Here is a 24374-nt window from a genome sequence, read left to right on the forward strand (position 1 = left end):
AGGTCCACTGGCCCTCAGTGAGGCCCCAGCTCCCCGAGAGGTGCAGTGATTTGCCCTGCCTTCATTCAAGCACACGGGGGCGCAGCCTAGTATGAGTGGGGTCTTCACTGGGCACAGAGCCGGGGGTTTGTGGACGTGCACTGCGGGCCCCTGGTGTCCCTGCCTAGGCTCGCTGCATCCCAGGCACCCCGCAGTGCTTCCCTGTGAGAATCGTTCCGACCCCTCCTCCATCCTGCCGGGGAGGCACTCCCAGCCCCATGCTGCAGATGAGAAAATTGAGGCCAAGAGGTTACAGATTTGCCTATGGTCCCTTGGCTGGAGAGCCGCAGTCCACGGGTTTGGGGAGTAGGAGGGTGAGCACAGACACAGGCTGTCAGCCTTACAGCAAACCTGGTGGAGTAGGTTGAATGGTGTCCCCCAAACATGTATGTCCAAGTCCTAACCCCTGGAACATGTGACTGTGACCTTTGGAAAAAGGGTCTTTGGAGGTGTGACTAAGTCAAAGATCTTGAGATGAGATTGTCCTGGAGTTGGGTGGGCCCTGAATCCAGTGATTGGTGTCCTTCTAAGAAGGCCGTGTGAGGGTAGAAGCAGAGATTGGCGTGATGGAGCCATAAGGCAAGGAACACCAAGGATTACCAGCCGCCACCAATTTTTAGATTGAGGTGAAACTCACATAACATAGAATCCACCATTTTTAAGTGAATAATTCAGTGACATTTAGTGCATTCACAGTGTTGGACAACTGTCACGTCTGTCTAGCTCCGGAACATTTTATCATCCCCAAGGGAAACCCCGTCCCCATTAGCAGTCACTCCCTACACCCCCCCTGCAGCCCCTGGTGACTCCTAATCTGCTGTCTCTGTGGATTTACCTGTTTTGGACATTTCATAGAAGTGGAATCCTACACTGTGTGGCCTTTTGTGTCTGGCTTCTTTCACTCGGCCTGATGTTTTCGAGGTTCCTCCACGTCGTATCCTGTGTCAGTGCTTCTTTCCTGTTTATGGCTGAGTAATATTCCATGGTATAGCCGGACCACATCTTTTCTATCCCTTCGTCCGTTTAGTTGTTTCCGCCTTTTGGCAGTTGTGAACAGTCCATCCACGGTTTGTAAATGTGTTTACATATGACCTTCAGTCTCCCCACTTCTGTCTCTGTCCGCCGGTTCTAGCTGTGGGACTGTCCGACCTCTGGGGACGTGTGGTGGCACCACCGTGAGGTTTAAAGTGTCAGAATTTCATGCCTGTGGTGGGTTTGGTGTTTCCAGTAGTGGGCTTGGTACCTGCTGGACGGAGGACCTTGTGGGGAACTCTGGAAGGCCCGGGCATGTGCTTATCTGTTGGGTGTCTTTTGCCTCTGGGCCCTTTGGGGGCGGGGGGTGCCTAAGAGGGCCGTGTAACCTGGATGCTCAGAGGGGCCTGTTAGTGAGAGGGGTGTGGGGCCCTGATGGAACTAGACGGTCCCCAAGTAGCCTCTGTCCCCTCAGAGGCCCTGGTGCTCTCAGAGCCCCCAGAAGGCAGATCGTGAGTCAGTGCGTCAAGGGTGATGGCGTCCAGTGTCGCCTGGTGGGAAGCATGGCGGTAATGTGGGTGCCCTGGTGGCCTCCTCAGGGCTCCGTTGTCCACTTTGCAAAGTGATAGGCCAAGATGACGGAGTGGTGACAGTTATTAGGTCTTAGACTGAGGGAGTGGATGTGTGGTATGTAGTTCTTTGTGCTTGCTGGGGTTCAACTTCGTTTTCAAGTTAAAAGAGAGAGGTAATAGGGCACCATCTGTGCGTGGGGGAGGGGTTCAGGGCCCACCCACCAGCCTCAGCTTCCCCTGGGAAGGGGAGATGGCTGCATCTGTCCTGGCTTGGGCGATCTGTGGGTATGAGTGTCTTGGGGCTGCTGTAACAAGTACTACTGACTGGGGGGCTTCAAACAGCAGGAGTTTATTCTCTCACAGCTTTGGAGGCCAGAAGTCTGAAATCAAGGTGTCAGCAGGGCCATGGCTCCCTCTGAAAGTCTGGGGGCAGAGTCTTCCTTGCTTCTTCCGGCTTCTGGGGGCTCCCCCGTTCCTTAGTGTGTGACTGCATCAGTCTCTGCCTCAGTCTCTGCCTCAGTCTCTGCCTCATCTCCACGTGGCCTTCTCCCTGTGTGTGTCTCCTCTTCTGTCTCTTATAAGGACACTTGTCATTGGATTTAGGGCCCACCTGGATAACGCAGGAAGATTTCTCCATCCCAAGATACTTTCCTTAATTACATCTGTAAAGACCCTCTTTCCAAATTAGGTCAAAGTCACAGGTTTCTGGGGTGAGGATGTGGACTTAAGTTTTTAGGGACCTAAGTGAACCCACTGCATGTGCCTGAGCTGACCCACGTCAGGTGCCTGGTCGGCACCTGGTGGGATGTGGGAAGGTGCCGTTTAGGTCTTGCTGTCACCATCTTCGTTGCCCTTGTCAGTCAGGGGCTTCTGACCCTGTCGCCCACCCAGCCCTGCCTTATGTCACCCCAGCACGCCTGCTCTGTCCCTCCTACCTCCCATGCCCTTTTGGTGGGCCTGCCCGGAGCTGGGGATGCCTCTCTGTGTCCCCCAGGTATACTGGGTGGACATCTGTGACTCACTGTCTGCATGTGAGATCACGCTCCCACCACTCCCCAAGCCCCTTGGCCCGAGTGGGGGGGAGCCTCCTCTCTGACCTCTGACCTCTGCGGGGCCTCTGCACCTCAAGCAGCCTCCCTTCCCCTGCTCCATGCAGCTGGGGCATCTCTCCCCATGGCCTCCAGGGAGCCCCCCGCCCTCACAGAACCCCTCACTGTCAGGATCATTGTGTTGGCCTGTTTTCGGGTTCATGTCAGTCTCTGGCCTGTGGAGGACGAACGTGGAGTGTTGGGTCCCCGCTTCAAGCCCAGGTGGCCCCAGTCACCCTGGTTATGTGATTTGCCGTGGCCCTTCCTTTGACCTGGAGTTCCTCCCATGTCCCATGGGGCATTTCTGGGGCTGCCGGCCACCCTGCAGCCTGCACACTTCAGCTCCTGTTCCCACTTGGGGTTGTCCCTGGAAAGGGGATAGCCCGGCCTTCTCCCGGGTCAGCCTGCGCCTGCACGGACCAACCACAGAGATGGTCTAGAAATTGCACCAGAAGGTGGGTTCCCCATCGTCCACCTCCGGCCCTGGGGGCAGGCGTGTGTCCCCTGCTCTTCTCTGGAGGATCCTGCCATGCAGCTCGGGCTTCTCGCTCTGCAGCTCTGCGACGCTGCAGGAACATCCTTGTGCATAAATCTGCCTTTTGGACCATCTTCCTCAAGAGAGCTTCCCAGAAGTGGGATTACAGGTCATAGGGCAGGAACATCGTTTAGGCTCCCAATGGATGCAGCCAAATGGCTTTGCAGACGCTGCCGGCCACCTGCCTCTCAGGGTCTGGGTCATTTCCTCTGTAGCTGACGTGTGCTGGGCGGGTCTGTGTGCCGACCTGGCTTCACCCCTCAGCCCCTGGGTGACAGCGGAGGAAGTGAAGGAGAGAGCACGGCCCGGGAGGCCCAGGGGCTGCAGGAGCAGGGCTGGGGCTTGAGCTCTGAGATGTTGCCATTATGGGATGGTTCTTAGTGTGGGACTCGAGGGGACACAGGATGAGGTGACTCTGGTGGGTTGAAGAGTGTCCCCCCTCCCCCAAGTTCATGTTTAACCAGAACCTGCAAATGGGACCTTATTTGGAAATAGGGTCTTTGCAGATCTCATCAAGTCACCGTGAGGTCATCCTGGAATAGGGTGCGCCCCGAATCCAGTGCCTGGGGTCCTTACAAGAAGACAGAACAGAGTCACGTAGGGAGAAGGCCACGTGAAGACAGAGGCAGAGATCGGGGTGACACATCTACAAGCCCAGGAACACCATGGACTGCCGAAAGCCACCTGCAGTCAGGAGAGAGGCCTGGGACAGATTGTCCCTCAGAGCCTCCCGAAGGGTCCAACCCTGCTCACACCTTGATTTCAGACTTCTGGTTTCCAGAACGGTGAGGGAATAAATTCCTGTTTTTTAAGCCACCCAGTTTGTGATCATTTGTTACGGCAGCCCCAGGAAACTTGTATAGTGCCCCAGAGTGGGGGATGGACATAGATGGCCCTGGGGTCAGGGTTCCTGCACCCACAGAAGCACCCTTCCCGCCGTGCCTCTCCACGTGGCGAGGCTGCCAGGGGTCGGGAGTGTGCACTGTCCTGAACCGCCACCCCACTCTTTCTTTTCTTTCTTTCTTTTTTTTTTGTTACTAGGCAAGGAACTTTATTAACCTGGTTCCAAACATTATTCCCAGGCTTCTCCAGCTTAATTAGCTACACAGAATGAATTGTGGGTAAGCAAAACTGGGAAAGAACTGCAGCGTCTAAGGGGTTTGGACTTAAACATATCAGAGTTCTAGATCTTATCAGCTCCAGAAATCAAGTAACGTTAGAACACAGTCATAGTAGAAATGGGCAACTCCAAGTAGCTTCTTCAAGCCTGACCTGCTTTCGAAGTTCACTTGATTATTCTGTTGGCCTCACTCTTGGAAGCCTCTCTGGCCTCGAGCCCCCCAGCCCCGGGGCCTCCCCCCAGAGCCTCCTGCTGGGCCCAGGCTGAGTATCCCCCCTGGAGGCCGGGAGAGCTTCCTGAGGTCACAGGTGAAACCAGGTGCGTTTGGCCATTTGGAAGGGGCCTCACTGTGTGCTAGGCTCGGCCGCCTGCCTTGGGGGAGGCTCAGCCAGGCTGTGGGGACCTTCTGCCTAGACAGATGGGGTCGGGGCTGGCGCTCGTGTGCAGGCCATCCTGTGCCTGTGGGGCAGTCGGCCTCCTCTCCCATGGACGTCAGGCTGTGGAACAGGGGAGCAGCATCTCCAGTTGGCCCTGCTGGCAGCACTGGGCTTTGCCTTTGGGCTTGCAAAGCATGGCTCCCCTGCTTCCCGCTTGGGGCCCCTCACACCTCTCTAGGACCTGTCAGGGCTTGTATAGGGCAGGAGAGCAAACACTGGGCCCTCCTGGGCTGCTGCACACACCCTCCCCGCCGACTCCCACCCTCTGAACCTGACGGTGACGGGCTGTGGCCCTGCAGTCAGTATGTGGTGAAGGGGTTGGGGGCAGTCCCGTTGCTGAGGCCCCTGCGCACTTGATCCCACCCCAGCCTGCTGGGATGCAGTGCCCAGGTGCAGGCCAGAGGGAGGTGTGCAGCTCCCGTGGAGCTCTGTGCCCAGTAAGACCCCATGTCCCTTTTGTCCCACCTAGTACAGCCCCCAGAACCTTGGGGTGGGATTGGCATAGTGTCGGGGAAGGGTGCCTTGAGGACCTTCCAGGGGCGTTTCTTGGGGGGGCCCTTCTGCAGCTCCCAGTGTGCCAAGACTGCCCCGCCTGGCGAGTCCACTATGGTGTCACCAGCCCCTGGGTCTCCAGCTGGGCGTTCACTGCCTCCCTGTGCTGTCACGGACTGGGCACCTGTGCTTCCCCCCCTGCCCACTCTGCAGTAACTGCCCATCAGAGCTGGCCTGACCTTGTCTTCCCTCTCTTCCTGGGCTTCCACTTCTGCCCCTAATGTTCCCTCTGCCTAGACCCTTACTTCTTCACCCTGGAGTATCACCTTAAGGGTCCCCATCATCGGCCTTCCCCGATCATCCATTCTCAGGGTCCCCACCTCCCCCAAGCTTGGCTCTGAGTGGCCCTGCCTCCTCTCTGGGCCCCCAGAGTTAGTTTCCTAGGGCTCCTGTAGCAAAGTACCTTAAGCTGGGAGGCTTAAAACAACAAAAGTCTCTCCTGGGCATATATCCAGAAAAGATGAAAACTCTAATTTGAAAAGATACATGCACCCCAATGTTCAAAGCAGCACTATTTACAATAGCCAAGATATGGAAGCAACCCATGTGCCTATTAACAGATGATTGGATTAAGAAGATGTGGTATATTTATACAATGGAATACTACTCAGCCATAGAAAAGAATGAAATAATGCCATTTGCAGCAATGTGGATGGACCTAGAGATTATCATACTAAGTGAAGTAAGTCAGAGAAAGACAAATACCATATGACATCACTTATATGTGGAGTCTAAAAAAATAATACAAATGAATTTACAAAGCAGAAATAGACTCACAGATATAGAAAACAAACTTCTGGTTACCTGAGGGGAGGGGGAGGGGGAGGGATAAATTAGGAGTTTGGGATTAACAGATACACACTACTATATATAAAATAGATAAACAGGGACTTCCCTGGTGGTGCAGTGGTTAAGAGTCCACCTGCCAGTGCAGGGGACACAGGTTTGAGCCCTGGTCCAGGAAGATCCCACATGTCGCAGAGCAACTAAGCCTGTGCTCCACAACTACTGAGCCTGCGCTCTAGAGCCCGTGAGCCACAACTACTGAGCCCGTGAGCCACAACTACTGAGCCCGCGCGCCGCAACTACTGAAGCCCGCGTGCTGCAACTACTGAAGCCCGTGCGCCTAGAGCCCGTGCTCCGCAGAGGCCACCGCAATGAGAAGCCAGCGCACCTCGATGAAGAGTAGCCCCCGCTTGCCACAACTAGAGAAAGCCCATGAGCAGCAACGAAGACCCAACGCAGCCAAAAAAATAAAATAAATAAAATAAAATAAACAACAAGGACCTACTATACAGCACAGGGAACTATATTCAGTATTTTGTAATAACCTACAATGGAAAAGAATCTGAAAAAGAACAGCTATATATATATTTGTATAACTGAATCACTTTGCTATACACCTGAAACTGACACAACATTGTAAATCAACTCCAATAAAAAAGTTGTTTTGGAAAAAAAAAGAATTTAATAACAACATAAGGATCAAAAAATACCAAACAGGGCTTCCCTGGTGGCGCAGTGGTTGAGAGTCTGCCTGCTGATGCAGGGAACACAGGTTCGTGCCCCGGTCCGGGAAGATCCCACATGCCGCGGAGCGGCTGGGCCCGTGAGCCATGGCTGCTGAGCCTGTGCGTCCGGATCCTGTTGCTCTGCAACGGGAGAGGCCACAATAGTGAGAGGCCCGCGTACTGCAAAAAAAAAAAATACAAAACAAAAAACCAAACAGATTCAAAACAAAACGAAAAACAAACAGAAAAAAAAAAGAAAAAAAAAAACCCGGAAATCTACTCCCTCATAGTTCTGGAGACGAGAAGTCCCAGATCAAGGTGTGTGCAGGGTTGGATCCATCTGGGGGCTCTCAGTGGGAGTCTGTCCCAGGCCCCTCTCCCAGCTCTGGTGGCTCCTCATAACCCTTGGCTGTAGCTGCATCCTCCGATCTCTGCCTTCACCTTCACACGGCCTTCTCCCTGTCCGTCTCTGTGTTCTCTTCTTCGGAGAGCACTAGTCGTTGGATTTAGGGATCTCCCGAAATCCAGGATGACCTCATCTCAAGAGCCTGAACTAATCACAGGTGCAAAAACTATTTTCAAACAAGGTCATATCCTGAGGTTCCAGGTGGGCATGCAGCCCCCGTATAGTGGCTGAGCCGATTCATCCTGGGCTGTTCCTGCTCCTTCGTGCTGCCTTGCACGTGCCCCCACCCAGCCCCCACCCGTGACCCTGGTGAACAGGCACATGACTTTACATTTGGGCCACTGATTCTGGAAACGCCAGCCGTGATTGTCCACCCATCACATCTCTGTCTTCGGCAGCCCCGGAGCAGCACGCACCACTTGTCACCTCCGCCTCACTGACTCCCGGGACAGGTCCAGAGAAGACCTATCCTTGCAGGCCACCCCACCCTACACCCTGGGGGCTCCTGCTGGGAGAGTCCTGGGGTCCCTGGGCTTCGCCTGGGCCTGGCTAGCTGTGGGTGTTCCCAGAGGACTCAGGGTGTGGGGCGGTTCTGGGCTTCCCAATTCCAGATACAGCTGTTAGGAATTCCCTGGTGGTCTAGTGGTTAGGACTCCGTGCTTCCACTGCCGGGGGTGTGGGTTCGATCCCTGGTCAGGGAACTGAGATCCTGCCTACTGTGCAGTGCAGCGAAACGAAACAAAACACAGGACTTCCCTGGTGGTCCAGTGGTTAAGAATCCACCTTCCAATTCAGGGGACGCGGGTTCGATCCCTCGTCAGGGAACTAAGATCCCACATGCCATGCGGGGCAACTAAGCCTGCAAGCCGCAACTCCTGAGCCCGTGCGCTCTGGAGCGCGACAACTAGAGAGAAGCCCACGTACCCCAACGAAGAGCCTATGCGCTGTGACTAAGACCCGACGCAGCCACAGAAATAACTAACTAACTAAATAAATATTAACAAACCACAAGAACAACAGATACAGCTGTCGATGGTTGCTTCCTCAGGATGGGAGCTGGTCCCTGAGGCACCTATGGAGGCCAGGCAAGCAGGGCCCCAGCTGTCAGGGCCTGTTGGCCCACCAGACAGACACAGGCCGGCAGCTTATCCGTGAGAGGGTGCTGCGGACCGAACTGTGTTCCCCAGATTCCTGTGTGGAAGCCCTAGCCTCCGGTGTGACCCTATGTGGAGATGGGGCGTGCAGGAGGTGATTGAGGTGAACTGAGGTCATAAGGGAGGGTTCCTGATCCGATAGGACAGGTGTTCTTATAAGAGGGAGAGAGAGACTTCTCACTGAACGCACCCCAAGGAAAGGCCACGTGAGGACACTGGGAAAAGGCAGCGTTCTGCAGGCCAACAACAGGGCTCTCACCAGAGGCTGTGCCGGCACCCTGATCTCAGACTCCAGCGTCCGAAACTCTGAGAAGTACACATCTGCTGCTTAAGCCACCCAGTCTGTGGTATTTTGTTACAGCGGCCCGAGTTAATACAGAGGGTTATTTTAGAAGTAAGGGGTCAGGGTAGGCTTCTTGTCATGTTTGAGCTGAAACCCAAAGGATGAGAAGGAGCTCCATGGAAGGTTCCAGAAAAGGGTGAGGTGGGTGCAAGGGCCCAGAGGCAGGAGGCAGGGGAGGGCCTTGTGGGCCACCGGGAAATTGAGGTTTGCCAGGAAAAGAGCCTGGATTGTAACCGAGGCCCCGTCCCGTTTCCCAGGTGACCTCAGGGCGAGCCAGTCATTCCCCCCCGGGCTTCAGTTTCCCCCCTTGTAAAACGGAGGTGAAGCCATGTCTCCCCATCTCAGGGCTGCTTCGAGGCCCCACCCAGAGTGGGTGCCTGGCTGGCGGGCAGGGGAGAGAGGCCCCCCAGGAGCCAGCTGTGCTGCACTCAGACCCCAAGGGACCCTTCCTACATCCCAGCCCGACCGTCTGTGCTCAACAACGGCCACCAGCGAGGGAAACAAAACATGCTCAGAGCGGACCCTGCGAATCAGCTGGGGATGCGGATTTGGCAGCGGCAGCAGGGCCTGATTAAAGGCATTCCGAGGCGCACTCGGTGTTTGTGTATCTGGTTCTGTATTTACACTTTGGGAACGAGTGAGGAGGCAGCTGGGGAGTGTCTCAGTCGGCCAGGGGGGCCGGGGGCCGGGGTGACTCAGCCTGGAATCCACGCTCGGCCACATGCCTGTGATGCTTTCATTCATTCCCGAGTTCATTCATTATTCCTTCCCATGCTCGGTAGACGTGTAATGAGAAACTCCAGTGTACCGGGCACGCTTCGTGGGGGCAGCCTGGCTCTCCTCACTGTGGAGCTGTCAGTTGGCGTGGGGGCCCATGGTGAGGTGGGACTGGGGCAGCAACAAAGTTAACAGCAGTGAATTATTACTGTTTTTGGCCGCACCTCACGGCTCGCAGGATCTTAGTTCCCCGACCAGGGATTGAACCCGGGCCCTTGGCAATGAAAGCAGAGTCCTAACCACTGGACCACCAGGGAATTTCCAACAACAGTGAATTAAAAACGTACCAAAAGCCTAAATGTAAGAGCTCAATCTATAAAATTCCTAGAAGGAAGCATAGGTGTAAATCTTCCTGGACTTGGGTTAGGGATGGAGTTTTAGATGTGACACTAAAAGCACAAGCAAAAAAAAAATAGATTAATTGGAGCATATCAGCATTTAAAACTTCGATGCATCAAAAGACTGTCAAGAAAATGAAATATTTGCAAACCATATAGCTGATAAGGGATTAAGATCCAGAATATATAAAGAACTCTTATAACTCAACAAGAAAAAGACATACAACCCAATTTTTTTAAAAGGCAAAGGAATTGAATAGACCTTTCTCCAAAGAAGATGTACAGTGACCGATAAGCACATGAGAAGATGCTCAACCTCAGTAGTCATCAGGGAAATGAAAATCAGAACTGAAATGAGATACCACCTCCCACCCATCAGGATGGCTACTGTCAAAGCAACAGACACTAACAAGTGTTGATGAGGATGTGGGGAAGTTGGGACCCTCGTGCCTTGCTGGTGGGAATGGAAAATGGTGCAGTAGCTGTGGGAAACAGTCTGACAGTTCCTCAACAAGAGAAATATGGAGTTACCATATGATCCAGCAGTTCTGTTTGGAGGTACATACCTGAGAGATTTGAAAACAGGGACTCAGATACTTGTACATGCACATCCACGGCAGCACTAGTCACAGTCGCCAAAAGGTGGGACAACACACGTGCGTTAATAGATGAATGGACAAAATGTGGTCCATCCACGCGGTGGAATATTATTCAGACATAAAAAGGAATGAAGCTCTGACACGTGCTGCCGTGTGGACGAACTCTAAAAACACCACGCTGAGAGAAAGAAGCCAGATGCAGAGGGACAGATAGTGTGTGATCCCATTTCTGTGAAATATCAAGAACAGGCAAATCCACAGACACAGAGAGCCGGTTAGTGGTTGCCGGGGCTCTGGGTGGGGGGATGCGGAGCAACTGCTAATGAGCGCTGGGTCTCTTTTGGGGTGATGCGAATGTTCTGGACCTGGCTAGAGGTGATGGTCCCACGACACTGTGAATGTACTAGATGGTACTGAATTGTACAATTTCAAAGGGTTCTTTTTTTTTTTTTTTTTTTTTTTTGCGGTACGCGGTCCTCTCACTGTTGTGGCCTCTCCCGTCGCGGAGCACAGGTTCCGGACGCGCAGGTTCAGCGGCCATGGCTCACGGGCCCAGCCGCTCCGCAGCACGTGGGATCCTCCCGGACCGGGGCACGAACCCGTGTCCCCTGCATCGGCAGGCGGACTCTCAACCACTGCGCCACCTGGGAAGCCCCTCAAAGGGTTCATTTTATGTTGTGTGACTTTTATTTTGATAACAAAGAAAAAAAAATGTTTAAGAAGGGAGAAGAGTGGTTCCGGGCCTTCCTGGTTGGGTACCTGTGCTGCCACAGCCGTCTCCCCCAGAGCCCCAGGTTTCCGAGAGGTGTGGGGAGAGACGGCATGACCCACAGATATTGGGAATGGAGCCTGGGAGGGGCCGTCTCCCCTCCCCAAGCTCACGTCTGGTGCGCAAGCTAAGACCAGGCAGGCACTTGGGGCCAGGCCTTGGAAGGAACCTGGAGGGACACAGCCAGACTAAGTGGGGTGCACACACCTCTCAGGGACTGCTGGCCCCGGAAAATGCACTGGCAGCTCCACGTGACTCAGAATCAGACCCTTTCAGGGGCTCTCTGGGGCTCCCTCCACAGGCCCCTACTGCTGCTGGAATACTTGGAGAACCTGATGAAGCCCTGGTCTCTCCCTCCCAGGGAATAACCCCGAAAGGTGACCCCTCTGCTGTTGGCAGCCTGCTGAGGACTCCACCTAGGGGAGCCCTGAGGGGCCGTGCTCAGGCCAGGGTGTGCGAATCCCCTGGGGTCCTGCTCAGCACTCAGGTCCCAGAAGGATCCTGCACTTGAGGTGGGATTTGCCCTCCACCTCCCTCTCACGAGTGGCTCTTCGTGTACTTGGGAAGCCGCCTGTTCTTCCTTGGGCCTCAGTTTCCCCAGAGTCGGGGGGTGGGCTGTCCCATGTGGGCACAGGAGAAACATTGTCCCTGCCTGGGATTCTGAGCACAGCGAACAGTTAGTTGTTCCTGCATTCACATGTTCATCTGTTATCTGGTCTCTCAGTCCCCGTGTGAGTGCCAAGCTACTCCATTGTGCCAGGGTCCTTGCAGGGCTGACAGTCTAATGGGAGGAGATAGACCTTGGTCGGGTGGTTTTGGATAGTGAGCCGTGGAAGGAAGGAGGTGACCCCGTGGGGGAGAGGTGCGCAGTGTTGGGCTGGCCCAGCGGGAAGAGCCTTCTGGAGGAGGGAGGGCCAGTGCAAAGGCCCTGAGGCAGTTACCTCAGCTGGTAGAGCACAGTGGTTGGGGGAGGGAGAGCAGAGGGCCAGACAGTGCAGACCTTCCTGGTGAGAGGGGGAAACAGGTCTGCTGAGAGCTCACAGCTCCTCTCTGGTGCTCTGCTGTGGCCCCCATGCCTGCCCTGGCTTTGCAGGACAGAGCTCAGCCTTCAGCTACTCCCCTTAATTTCATTAGAAGCTTGGCCAGTTGCCATGGTGGTTGCTGATGGACCTGACCGAGGCCAGCTCCTTCTAGACAGCGAGGCCTGGGAGGGGTTGGCAGATGGGAATTTGCTGTATCCTGTGGGGATCCCAGAGGACGGGGGCTGCCCTGGAGAAGTGATTGCATCTGCCATGCCTTCCCAGGGCCACGGGCCCCCGTGCTTCCCCGGCCTTGTGGCCCCCACTCCTCCCAGCCCCTTGGACGGTGCCAGGATCGGGGGTTGTGTGCCCAGTAGGGATGTGGACACAGACTGGGGATGCACGCTGTGCTGGGCAACTCTGTCCCTGTGGGGTCCTATCAGCAAGGGGGTTGGGAGAGGCTGGAGAAGCCACCCATTTATACACGGTTCTGTAGGGGGAGTGGGGGTCGGGTGGGGGAGAAGGACTTTGGGGGGGGAGGGCCAGTCCTCACTCAGGCTGTGTCAGGGGCCGGGGCGGGGGAACCCTGTGTGGAAACGAGGGGCCCAGGGCGAAAGCAGGACCTGAAGTGGCTTTTTATAGTGAGATTTGTGCTGGGTCCCCCTTGGCAGAGCCGAAATGGTTGGGTTGATGCTCTGACTATAAGCTCCCAGAAGGGCTGGCGTGCTCTGATCTGTGATGTGATGTGGCCTCTGGGACACTCTGCGGTCCCAGCCACCCGCTGGTCCACAGGGTTATGCGAGAGTCAGGTTCCAGGAGTGGAGTCTATGCCCCACTTGGCCACTTCTGAGCTTGATGGCCCTGGGCAGTTCCCTTGCCTGCTGAGTCTCAGTTTTCCCATCTGGAAAGCAGAGTGTGCTGGTAACCTCCTCAAAGGGCCTGTCTTATTACTATTTTTTTTCTTTTCTTTTTTTTTTTTTTTGGCCTCGCTGCACGGCTTGTGGGATCTTCCCCGACCAGGGGTTGAACCTGGGCCACCGCAGTGAAAGCCTGGAATCCTAACCACTAGGCCACCAGGCAACCCCCAAAGGGCCTGTCTTAGGTTGAATTGTGTCCCTGCAAAACACGTGTCCTGGGGACTTCCCTGGTGATCCAGTGGTTAAGACTTTGCACTTCCACTGCAGGGGCCACAGGTTCGATCCCTGGTCGGGGAACCAAGATCCCCCATGCCTCATGACGCCCCCCACCCCCCAAAAAAAGATATGTCCATGTGCTCACCCCTGGAACCTGGGAATATGACCTTACTTGGCAGGAGGGTCTCTGCAGGTGTAATTAAGGGTCCCAAGATGAGATTACTTCTAAATTAGGATGGGCTCTGAATCCAATGACAGGTATTATTCTAAGAGAAAGGAGAGGGGGATTTGAGACACAGACACAGAGGGGAAGGCCGTGTAGAGACAGAGGCGGAGATCGGAGTGAGGCAGCTGTGAGCCAAGGATGCCTGGAGCCCCCCCCCGCCCCCCGCCCCGCGAAGCCAGGAGGGGCCTGGGACGGACCATCCCTCAGAGCCTCTGGAAAGAACCAACCCTGTCCACACCTTGATTTTGGACTTCCACCTCTTGAACTGTGAGGGAGTGAATTCCTGTTGTTATAAGCCACCCAGCCTGTGGCAATTTGTTATGGTCGCCTCAGGACACCCGAGACAGGGCAGTTGTGATGCTTAAATGTGCTGAGACTTGAGAAGGGCTCTGTGGCCCGTGGCGGGGGCTCAGGGGTGCCGTCTGCAACACTTGGGGTGGGAGGGTGGCTCAGAGGGTGCCTAAGGCCTATGCTGTGCTTCCTGGTCATCTGTCGTGTCCCCATCAGCCTCAACCCTGAAACACCTCTGACCCCTAGGGTGTGGCGCCACGTCGTTGGTTGGTTGGTTCACACGTGGGAGCAAGAGGATTTGAGAGACACGAACTGGACTGTTCTGGAAAGATCTGGGGCTGCAGGATGCTGGTGGGAGGCAAGGCCAGACATAAAGCAGCACTTCCTGGGGGTCCGGCGTGGCCCCATGCAGTGCTGGCACCAGACACGTTGTGACCAGTAGACCGTGAGTCTCGGGAGCCCGCCACCTGGCGGTTACAGGATGGGGATGGTGGACAGGGTTCATGGGCCAGGCATTTTGGATGGGGCAAACGTGGCTAGACAAACCAAGGGGCATATGGAAAAGGCCTGGGTCAGTCAGTGGTGCTATCATTTTTCTTCCTTTTGACCCAGTAAAGGAAGAGGGTAGCTTTAGGGGAAGCTGGGCAGGGTGATTCCGGAACTCCCTGTGCCATCTTTGCAGTTTTTCTGTGAACCGAAAACTTTATTAAAAACAACAACAGCAGGGCTTCCCTGGTGGCGCAGTGGTTGAGAGTCCGCCTGCCGATGCAGGGGACGCGGGTTCGTGCCCCGGTCCGGGAGGGTCCCACATGCCGCGGAGAGGCTGGGTCCGTGAGCCATGGCCGCTGAGCCTGCGCATCCGGAGCCTGTGCTCTGCAACGGGCGGAAAAAACAACAACAACAACAAAGCCAGAGGCCAGTGTGAAGGTGGCTTGGGGGGGCCTGCTCCTTGGGTGGGGTGTCAGGGAGGCCCCCCCAGGGTGGGTGTGGAGGGGGAGCTGTCACAGGCTGAGGCCCTGGGGGGAGTCACAAACTCGGGGTGCTTTGGGGTCAGGTGGCCAGAGGAAATGAAGAGTGGGGAGAGCAGAAGGCAAGGAGGCCACCGTGAAAGCGTGGGTGATGGGGCATCTGCCTGCCCTCAGCATCTGGAGTGGGGTCCACTCTTACAGTTGGGGAGCCTGGACTTGGACCCCAGACTGTCTGACCCGCAGGCCAAAAGCAAGGGGGAGCCTGGGAGTCACAGCTCCTTTGAGCCTTGTCCAGACTTCACTGCCCTGTCTGCGCCTGCCTCTGCCAAAACCCATGAGGATGGGGTGAGGGGAAGGGGTGGCCCAAGCCTCCTGAGGGCATCAGGAGTTGTGTTGGTGTCCTGAAAGGTTCTTATGTGGCCTCCAAATGGGACTGTCACCTGGCTGGTGAAAGTCACCTCCTGAGAGCGGGAGCAGTGGTGTTCATTCATTGATTCATTCCTTCACTCATGTGTTCTGTGTTTCTTTGTTCCACCAGCAGGTGCTGCTGAGTGTTAGACCCTGGCTTGGATGCCGGGTTTATGGCGAGGTTGGGGGTAGGGTAGGGTAGGAAGCGCCGTCGAGGGGGTACAGAGTGAGGACCACTGGGTGGAGGGATGCACGAGGGACTGTGGCTTGACAGCGGGAAGAGGCATGAACTTCAACGTCAGGCAGCTTGTTAGACCCTGACTGGTGGTGTCACTCTGCTCTCCTCCTTGTGGACCCTCTGAGGCATCAGGCCCATGGGTGGAGCCCAGGCTGGCACCTCCTCACCCCAGGACCTTACTCCTGGGGCTTCCTGGCCAGGCCTGGGATGGCAGTCAGCCCCTGCAAAAGTTAAGGGGGTCCCTAAGACCACCTTCACATCTGACACCAACTGCAGAATTCGAGGGTTCCCAAGACTACATTCAGCTCGGCAGTTCACTGGAAGGACTCAGGAGTCACTGAGAACCATCATACGGTCGCGGGGTCTGTTACAGTGAAACGACACAGATCACAGCTGGCGTGGGGCGGCGGCCAGGAGACTTCCAAACACAGAGCTGCAGGTTGTCCCTTCCCGGGGAATCACGCGGACAGTGCTTGCTTCTCCCAGCACCAGTGTGTGATGACATACATGGGGGCTGTCAACCAGGGATGTGCCCCAAGCCTTGGTGTCCAGGGTTCTTATTGGGGTTCGCCACGCAGACGCTGCTGACTGCTGTCTGCAGCTGCTGCAGAGGGTGAGCTGGTATTGCATTGGCCTGAGACCTCCACCCGCAGTCACACTGTTGGCATAGATACCCAGCGTGGCCCGAGGACCTAGGCAAACAGAGACACTCTTTATCAGGCAGCGCTTTCACTTCCCAGGAGCTGGGGGCAAAGGTCAAACTGCCCTGGGCCAGGTTAACTCTCCTGCACAGCCCCACATACAACCGACGGTGAGCACAGGGGTCCCCCCCAAAGGACGAGTGGGGCCCCGCACTGTGTCCACTCCAGAGGCCGCACCACAAAGCCTGACATTCCCAAAGCACAGTGGGTGGGGCTTGGGAACCATCAAGGGAAAGAAAGCCTCCGCCAGAGGGCCACTGTTGCAGCAGCGCACAAGCCACGAGCAGCCTGTCGCCAGTCTGGGCTCCCTCTGGGCCGGAACGTGGCAGCTTTGCAGAGTACTTTCCAGAATGCCGCGGTTTCCAGAGCTGGCCGTTCAGCCTGGGACAGAAGCACGTGTGTTATAAGCACTTCCTGTATCTCACACAACCGGCGTTTGTGCACACACGCTCACCTGGACCACCCACTCTAGAGAGGGGGAAACTGAGGCCCAGAAGGGGGCTGTAGCTCCCCAGGGCCACATGGTACTCGAGAGGTGGTTCTTGAGAGGTGGATGTAAGGCTAGTTCCTGCCACGTGGCTCAGACACAAGAAGGGCCTGGCGGGGGGGGGGGGGGGGCGGGTCTCGGGTGCAAGGTAACCCGTGCCCATCGCCCATCCTACTTGGCCTCCCCCTCCGTCCTGACCGGGGGCTAGCCTATTTCATCTCGTGCAACCGCAGGGAGGGACACAGTGGGGTGTTCTCGGTGAGCGTCTCCAGCCATTGGAGACAGAGCCTGGGCCGGACCCTACAGATGCCTGAGAACCACCCGCGGAGGAATGGAGCAAGGTCAATCTCCCTCCTGGCTCCACCGCAGCTCGCAGGAAACAGCTGTTTACCTGGGTGAGGTGCTCGGCCGGGCGAGCAGCCAGTTCCCGAGCTTCACTTCCCCCTCCGGTGTCGGAGGCCCCCCAGGAAGCCGGGTCTGGCGTGGGAGTGCCGGGCGGTGTGGGCGGACAGCAAACGGAGTGCTGCCAGGAGCTGTTTGTGAGGGAACGTGAGCCGGTCTTGTTGTGTACACAGCGTCGACCCTAGCAACCGCCCCAGCCGGCTGGAGCGGACACCCACCTCTCCCCGGGTGCCCAGCTGCCACCCCTCCGTCACAGCACCTGCATACCAGCCTGGGCAGACTGACAGGCTTTGGGGACCTGGCTGAGGGCCTAGGGCCACCGGTGGTGTCAACCAGGTCACGAGCATCTGCTATTCCTGGCAAAGTGGAATCGATGCTCCAGCGAGGAAAGGCCCGGTCCCAGCCCCGCACCAAGGCAGCCGTGGCTGGTCAGGGAGCCCCGGACTCCTGGTTCTGAGGCCTGGCCCAGCAGGACGAATCCCCACACGAGTGATGGGCAGAGGACCGTGCAGGGATGCAGCCACCCCAGACGAAGGCTCTGTAATGCGTGAGGCTGGCGGGGCAGGCAGAAGGAGCCTGGGGGCTTGGGCAGGACTCCTTAGAACTCAGGCGGGGTCTGGCAGACCCTCTCGCCCTGTGTGTGCTGTCAGAGGGATTGTACATGCTGCACTTTGAAAGCCAGCACTGCACTTCTGAGCTGGCCTCTCTGATTCAGGCCAGTGGAAAGACAATTTCTCCTGTGTCCGGGCGTAAATTCGCAGCCTCTGGCCCGCACCCCGGGAACGCAGCCTTTGGCGTGATAAGAAATGGCTCCCCTGGGGGGGTGAGGGGCCTCCTGCGCAGGCTCCAGGCTCCAGGTCCACTTGATACTCTTGCTTATTCACAAATTGTCTGAATCAGCTGGCGACGCCCCCTCAAGTTCATGGAGGCAGCACCCCCAGGGCGAGTTTCCCTGCCTGGGGAGGGCCACCTGGGCGTCTCGGGTCTCTGATTCTGCTGGTTTTGGTGGAGAGAATCGTGGCTCCTTTGAGAATCTGAGTCATGGGGGTGCCACACCCTCTGTGCCCGGTGCCACTGACTCCACTACTTGGGGCCCTCGGGAATGATGCTCCGCAGAGTGTGCTCAGGAACCACCACCCCCGCTCCCCCCACACTATAGCTGTCGGTTTCTCTCTTGCAGCTCCAGCTCCAAAAGTCCCAGTACCTGCAGCTGGGCCCAAGCCGTGGCCAGTACTATGGCGGGTCCCTGCCCAACGTGAACCAGATTGGGAGCGGCACCGTGGATCTGCCCTTCCAGGTGAGCCCCCATTCCTCTCCCACACCACCTCCCACCTGGAGTGTGTTGCAGTCTGGGCCCTGGCCACAGAGCAAGAGAGCGTGCATGACAGCCGGTGAACAGCTGGGGTCACCAGACAATTGCCGCCGCCCACCCAGCCCCCGCCTACTCCTTCCCCTGGGATGGCCTGGCCAGGCCTCACCCGGATCCCCCCTGCCCATCCTCTGTCAGCGGAGCCCGCAGAGAGGCCGAGGTCTGGCTGTGAGTGTTTCGGCAGCCGCTACACCTGTTGGCCGACTGTGCGGCAGCGGGAACTGCTCAGGGCCTCTGGGGCTTGGCTCCGTCCCGCTTCACTAATCCGCAAGCCCAGCAATTCTCAGAAGGAGGCCCCTCAGCCTGACCCCACTTGTCTGCAAACGTTTTCTGGCAGAGACCCACACAGCACGGCTCCCGCAGGCCGCATAGCTGCCGCGCACGTCCTTATCATAAATAAGAACAGATAAGGTCCACCGCCTGCCTGGTGCAGGGCCGGCCTCTTTTCCTGGGCCATGTCCCTCGACCCTGGTCTGCAGGTGGAAGTGGGGGCACGGTGGGCCCAGGAGCTGGGCCGATAGCTGGGCCCCCCGCCCCCCAGCACAATATCTGGACTCCTGCAGGGACAGGTCCACCGAACAGCCACGCACTTGTCCCGTGGCTGGGACAGAGCCCCAGAGACAGCCACGTCCTTTAGCATGTTGACAGGCCAGGTGGAGCTGGGTCGCTCCCACAGGGAGCTCAGCCCCCACCCACCCCGCAGTCATTCCTCAACTTGCACTCCTCCCACACTGCTGCTGGGATGTGTCAGGGCACCAGCCCAGGGTCCCGCAGGCTGGCTTGGGGTCCGGCTGGCTCAGCTCTGAATCCCCAGGGCCTCTTGGAGCACGGCCCTCCTCACGTGGCCTCCACATCAGAGCAGATAGATGCATGGGGCTGTCAGGCTGATCTTCACATGCTCCAAAAGCCTCACCTCTTTGTCAGGGCCCTTTCTAGTTTGGGTTTTCTCCTCTCCTCCCTGGCTCCCCTCTTCCTCTGTTTCCCCATCCCCTCCTCCGTCAAGGACAGTGTCTCGCTGGGCATCCCCAAACTTGGCCCTGCCTGAGGCCACTGTAGAGCCCCCGTGGGCCGAGGGTGCATGGGGGCCTGTTGGGCTTCCCACTGGGGGGCCAGGCGAGGCAGGAGTGTCTCAAAGTCTTGGTTCTTTGCATTTTCAGCCCAGCGGATATCTGGGGGAGGCTCTGGCAGCGGCTCCTGTCTCTCTGGTAAATGAGCCCCTGGGCTGAGGCCTCGGCATCCCCGGCACGTGTGCGGGCGCTGGGTATTCCTGTGCGGCCGCCCCCGTGGCCCAGCGGGAGGTGTCCCGTCTGCCAAACGGAAGCAGATTCGCTCTGCACCCCCTTGTCTGGGGAAGTGCATATGGTCGCGTCGAGAGACCCCTTCCCCGGGGGATCCTAGCATGCGTGCCAACGCTGCATGGTTCGTTCCTGTGACACATGCACATGCGTGTGCGCGGATCCTAACTCGGCCTGGCGAGCTGGGCTGTGGCTGGGCCCGAGCTTCTCTGTGCCTCTGGCTCTGCTTCAGCCGCCTTGGTTTCCCCTCTGGGCTTCCAGGCATCTCTGGGAGGAGATGAACGGCCCCTGTCCTCTGGTGTCTGTGCCTGGACAGTGAGGTTCCTACCCTCCCTCGGTCACTGCTATCTCCCGGGCCCACAGCCTTTTGGAGGCAGAAGCACAGAAAGACCCAAGCTGGCAGCGTCCTTGCTGGGTCAGAGAAAGACAGGGTCCCCGGACGCCAGGGGTCCCCAAACACCAGGGAGAGCAGTCAGCCCTGAATGCTAGCCGAGGTTTTCAGACAGGTGGAGAAGAGCAGTGAGCCAGCCAGTGGCATTCTTCCGGAGGAAATTGCTTTTTGCCTGGCTGCCCAGAGAAGACAGAAGGGCCCGAGGGCCAGATGGCCAGGTAGGAGGCTGGTAGCTGCCTCCAGAGCTAGCTAAGGCTGCCAGTCTCACCCCAGTCAGATGGTGAGGGGCCCATGGCACCAGGGCTGGTGGAGAGCAGGCTCCTGGGGACCTCAGGAGCATGGAGCCAGGAGCGGGAGCCGGGCGTGACCGGGGGCCTCATGCCAGCCCCAGGTGCTGGAAGGGAGCCCCGTCCAGCCAAGCTGTGGGCCAGGGCTCCGGAAAGTGCCTGCACTTGGCTGCCGGTGGTGCTGGGACAAGGCTGTGGGGGAGAGTGCGTGGGGGCCGAGTCTCAATCAGGACCAGCCCCAGGCTCCACGAGGAGCCTCCAGGGAGCCAGCACTTGGCCAGGTGGGCCCCTGACGTCCTGGGCTGGAAGCCCTGGGGCTGTCTCTTGGCAGGCCCCTCCAGGGATGACGTAGGTGGGGAGAGGAGGCCGGCCAGGCCCGGAGAGAGAGGGCGGAGGCCTGTCTGCACCTGGCGAGGCTGGGAGGGGGTGCTCGGGCCATCTGCACCCCTGGCACCCTGGCCGGCTCCGGGCCCCGAGCTTGCGCCGCTCTGCCTGGCCCGTGCATGCCAGCTGCACTGCACGCCTGCCGCCCCGGCACCTGGAACCCCAGCGCGCCGCCACCCCTACAGTGCTCGGAGGCTGGGGGCAGGGGCCGAGGAGGAAAGGAAGTCCGTCTGGAGTAGCCGAGGGTGTCCCCAGAACTGGGCAGGGGGGTTGTAGAGGGACCCTGAGGCGAGATCCTGGGGGCAGAGCTGGGGTCAGATCTTGGACCATAGCTGGTAACCGTGGTTTGGGTTCCTCTCTCTTTTTTTCCATCTCTTCCTCTCCTCCCTCCCCACCCCCAGACACCCTTCCAGTCCTCAGGCCTGGACACCAGCCGAACTACCCGGCACCATGGGCTAGTGGACAGAGTGTACCGGGAGCGTGGCCGCCTTGGCTCCCCACATCGCCGGCCTCTGTCAGTGGACAAACATGGAAGGCAGATATCCTTTTCCCAGAGGAGGGGGGGCGGGGACCACTTCATCCAGCTGATGGACCTGCCTGCTGCCAGCTCAGTGATAGAATCAGGGCCGCTCCAGTCCTCCAGGGCTACCGGGCCCCACCAAGAGGGGGTGCCATTGCATGGCAACCCTGGAAGACTTCCTGGAGGAGGCAGTGCAAGCTGAGGAGCCTTTAGCCAGGCGGGGGCTAGGGGAGCACAGGGAACAGTGACACAGAGTAGGCCACTGGAGCACACAGCCTGAAATGAGAGTTGGGAGGGTATGCTCAGATGCCTGACTGGGCAGTGGGGCCCAGGAAGGCTGTGAGCAGGGCACCCACACGTCAGGGCCATGGTGGTGGACCCCTCTGGGGGCAGTATGGAGCCAAGGCAGTGGGGCCGAGGGGGATCTGAGCCAGACACAGATCAGAGGGAGGCTTGATCGGAAGACACAGAATTTGCCTTTGCACCTCTGCCAAGCAGAGAGGTTGTGAGGAATCCCACCCCCACCACCGACTTGGCTGCCCCTTGGTACTTAACCAGCCAGGCTCCCCCGCCACTGCGTTCTGAGTGGCTGCTCCTGGGAACCCCGGCTCTCTAGAACAGAGAAGCCTGTTCTTTCCTGGTTCTCGTTTCCACGGGCTGGGGGAGCCTGAGCAACTGGGCACCAGACCAAGCCCTCGGGCCCTGGGAGTCACCCCGTCAGCCCAAAGTTAAGAGTCAAGACCGGGGTCAGCTGAACTAGACTCCCTGCAGCCCCCCCTACGGGCCCCCGTTTCATGGCTGAGGCCCCTCTTGGAAGGGGTGCAGCCTGCACGTGCGCTTGCAGGGGGTGAGTGCTGAGTGCTAGGTGGATGGGGCTGCACCCTGGGGGCTGCTCGCAGCCAGGCAGGAAAGGCCCCCGCCCCGAGGCCCCAGCTGTTTGCCGGCTCCCAGCAGCCTGGCTACTCGGGCCGGCCAGCGCAGGGTTCTTGAGGCTCGGGGCAGGGCCTCAGCTGACAGCACCATCCCCTTAACTTATACTCACGCGGACAGCTGCCCATATGGCACCGTGTACCTCTCGCCACCTGCGGACACCAGCTGGAGAAGGTCAGTGACCCAGAACCAACCCCCAGCCCTCTCATTGGAAACAAAACTATACTTTCATCGTGGCCGTGCTTGGAAAACCAATATGCAGTCACTTAAAAATGACAAAACTTAGAAGCATCCAGAAGTTTCTAGAAATCAGCTCTATCCCTGTAAACAATGAGGTCACAGTTTTGGGGTCTTCCAGGGATTTTTTTTTCCCCTCTATTTATGACTTTTTTTTCCCCTTCTATTTATGACTTTTTTTTTTCCTTTTCTTTTTTAAACAAAGTTGGGATTGTAGTGAATATTCAGTGATGTCACTTGCTTTATTTAATGCTCTATTATGATTGTTTCCCACATTCCTGAAAAGCCATAGAAAATTTGATTGGAAAAGTATGATATATTTATTACTAGAAGATTAGGAAAATACATAAATGCATCTAGAAGATGAAAAAAAAGTCCATAATGCCATCATCTAGGAAGATCTAAGATAACAACAATAATACAGTTAATATAAATACCTACAATAACACAGATGATAGTTGCATACCAGTGTGAATGTACTTAATGACATAGAAGTGTATGCTTAAGAATGGTTAAAAAGGCAAGTTTTATATTTATTTTAGCACACATACGCAAAAAAACATATGTAGGTGACTTCAGTAAACAAAGACCCAAAGTAAACAAGCTATTAAAAAAAAACCACAGCACAAAATATGTCTTTTAATTAGGGACTTCCATAATTAGGGACTTCCCTGGTGGCACAGTGGTTGAGAATCCGCCTGCCAGTGCAGGGGACACGGGTTTGATCCCTGGTCCGGGAAGATCCCACATACCACGGAGCATCTAAGCCCGTGAGCCACAACTATTGAGCCTGCGCTCTAGAGCCCGTCAGCCACAGCTACTGAGGCCGCGTGCCACAACTACTGAAGCCCGCGCGCCTAGAGCCCAAGCTCTGCAGCAAGAGAAGCCACCGCAGTGAGAAGCCCGCGCACCGCAATGAAGAGTAGCCCCCGCTCGCCACAACTAGAGAAAGCCCGCGCGCAGCAACTAAGACCCAACAATGAAGACCCAATGCAGCCAAAAATAAATAAATAAAGAAATAAATTTTAAAAATAACATAATTAAATGCCCACTAAGCACGTGTTCATATACCAGGTCCTATTTCAACCATCACATACATTAACTGATGTAAGACGCACAGAGCTCTGTGGAGTTGGTGCTGTTATCCTCCCCATTTTAGGCATAAGAAAGCACGCAGAGAGGTCAGAACACTTGCTCAGGGACAGACAGCTGGTGGGGAGCCAGAATCCCCCTGGCTCCTCACAGCTCAGCTGGCCCCTGGGTCAGAGACAGCCGGGTCCTCTGTAACCTGCTGTTGTCCTTGAGCCAAGTTTCCTCCACGTCACTCTCAGTGTCTGGGACATCCCCGTTGGGGGGGTGTGGCTGTTTCCCCGAATTGGCTGTGCAGCTGGACCTGCCCTTTGCGTGTCTGCCCAGCTCCCCGTGGCTGCCCCTGGTTTCCTAGGCAGCTGAGGGGTTTTTCTGAGGACCCTCCCTCCAGGCACCTGCAGCTGGGGGCAGATTGTGTTATTGGGGCAGAGAGTGGAGCCTCTCCCAGACTCCTGGGAGCACTGGGCTGGTTGGAGCAAGACCCCCCCTTGGCCATTGGTCACCAGTAGGGGACTCCATGATGGGTTCATACACCCAAGGCTGGGCCACTGTGGGACTGTCAGGCCCTCTCTCTTCAGGGTTTCAACAGGAAAGCACTACCTTTTCCCTAAAGCCGCGAAGGCCATCGAAGGGGCAGGGATGGGCAGGGGCTGGTTAGGAACGAAGGGACAGCTCTGCTGCAGCCTTTGCAGACGAAAACCAAACTCACTGTTGTGGTTCTTCAGGGTTTTTGCTCAGGTACGCAGCTCACAAAAATGACCCATGACTGCCACCCTGTTCCATCGGG

The 24374-nt window shown here is 57.0% G+C and overlaps 1 protein-coding gene across 2 annotated transcripts in view; it reads left to right on the forward strand.

Moving 5' to 3' along the window:
• Window positions 1–24374, forward strand: part of CRTC1 (CREB regulated transcription coactivator 1) — a 78748-nt gene that overhangs the window by 27527 nt on the left and 26847 nt on the right. Inside the window, exons 2-5 of one of the 2 annotated variants that reach the window (XM_060144820.1) lie at window positions 18266–18382; window positions 19612–19659; window positions 21213–21350; window positions 22374–22435. In XM_060144820.1, coding sequence (XP_060000803.1) covers window positions 18266–18382; window positions 19612–19659; window positions 21213–21350; window positions 22374–22435 — 365 coding nt within the window. The remainder of the gene's footprint in view (window positions 1–18265; window positions 18383–19611; window positions 19660–21212; window positions 21351–22373; window positions 22436–24374) is intronic. The other variant, XM_060144821.1, reaches the window with a different exon arrangement.

Source organism: Lagenorhynchus albirostris, chromosome 3 (genome assembly GCF_949774975.1).
Source record: "Lagenorhynchus albirostris chromosome 3, mLagAlb1.1, whole genome shotgun sequence".
Lineage (NCBI taxonomy): Eukaryota > Metazoa > Chordata > Mammalia > Artiodactyla > Delphinidae > Lagenorhynchus > Lagenorhynchus albirostris.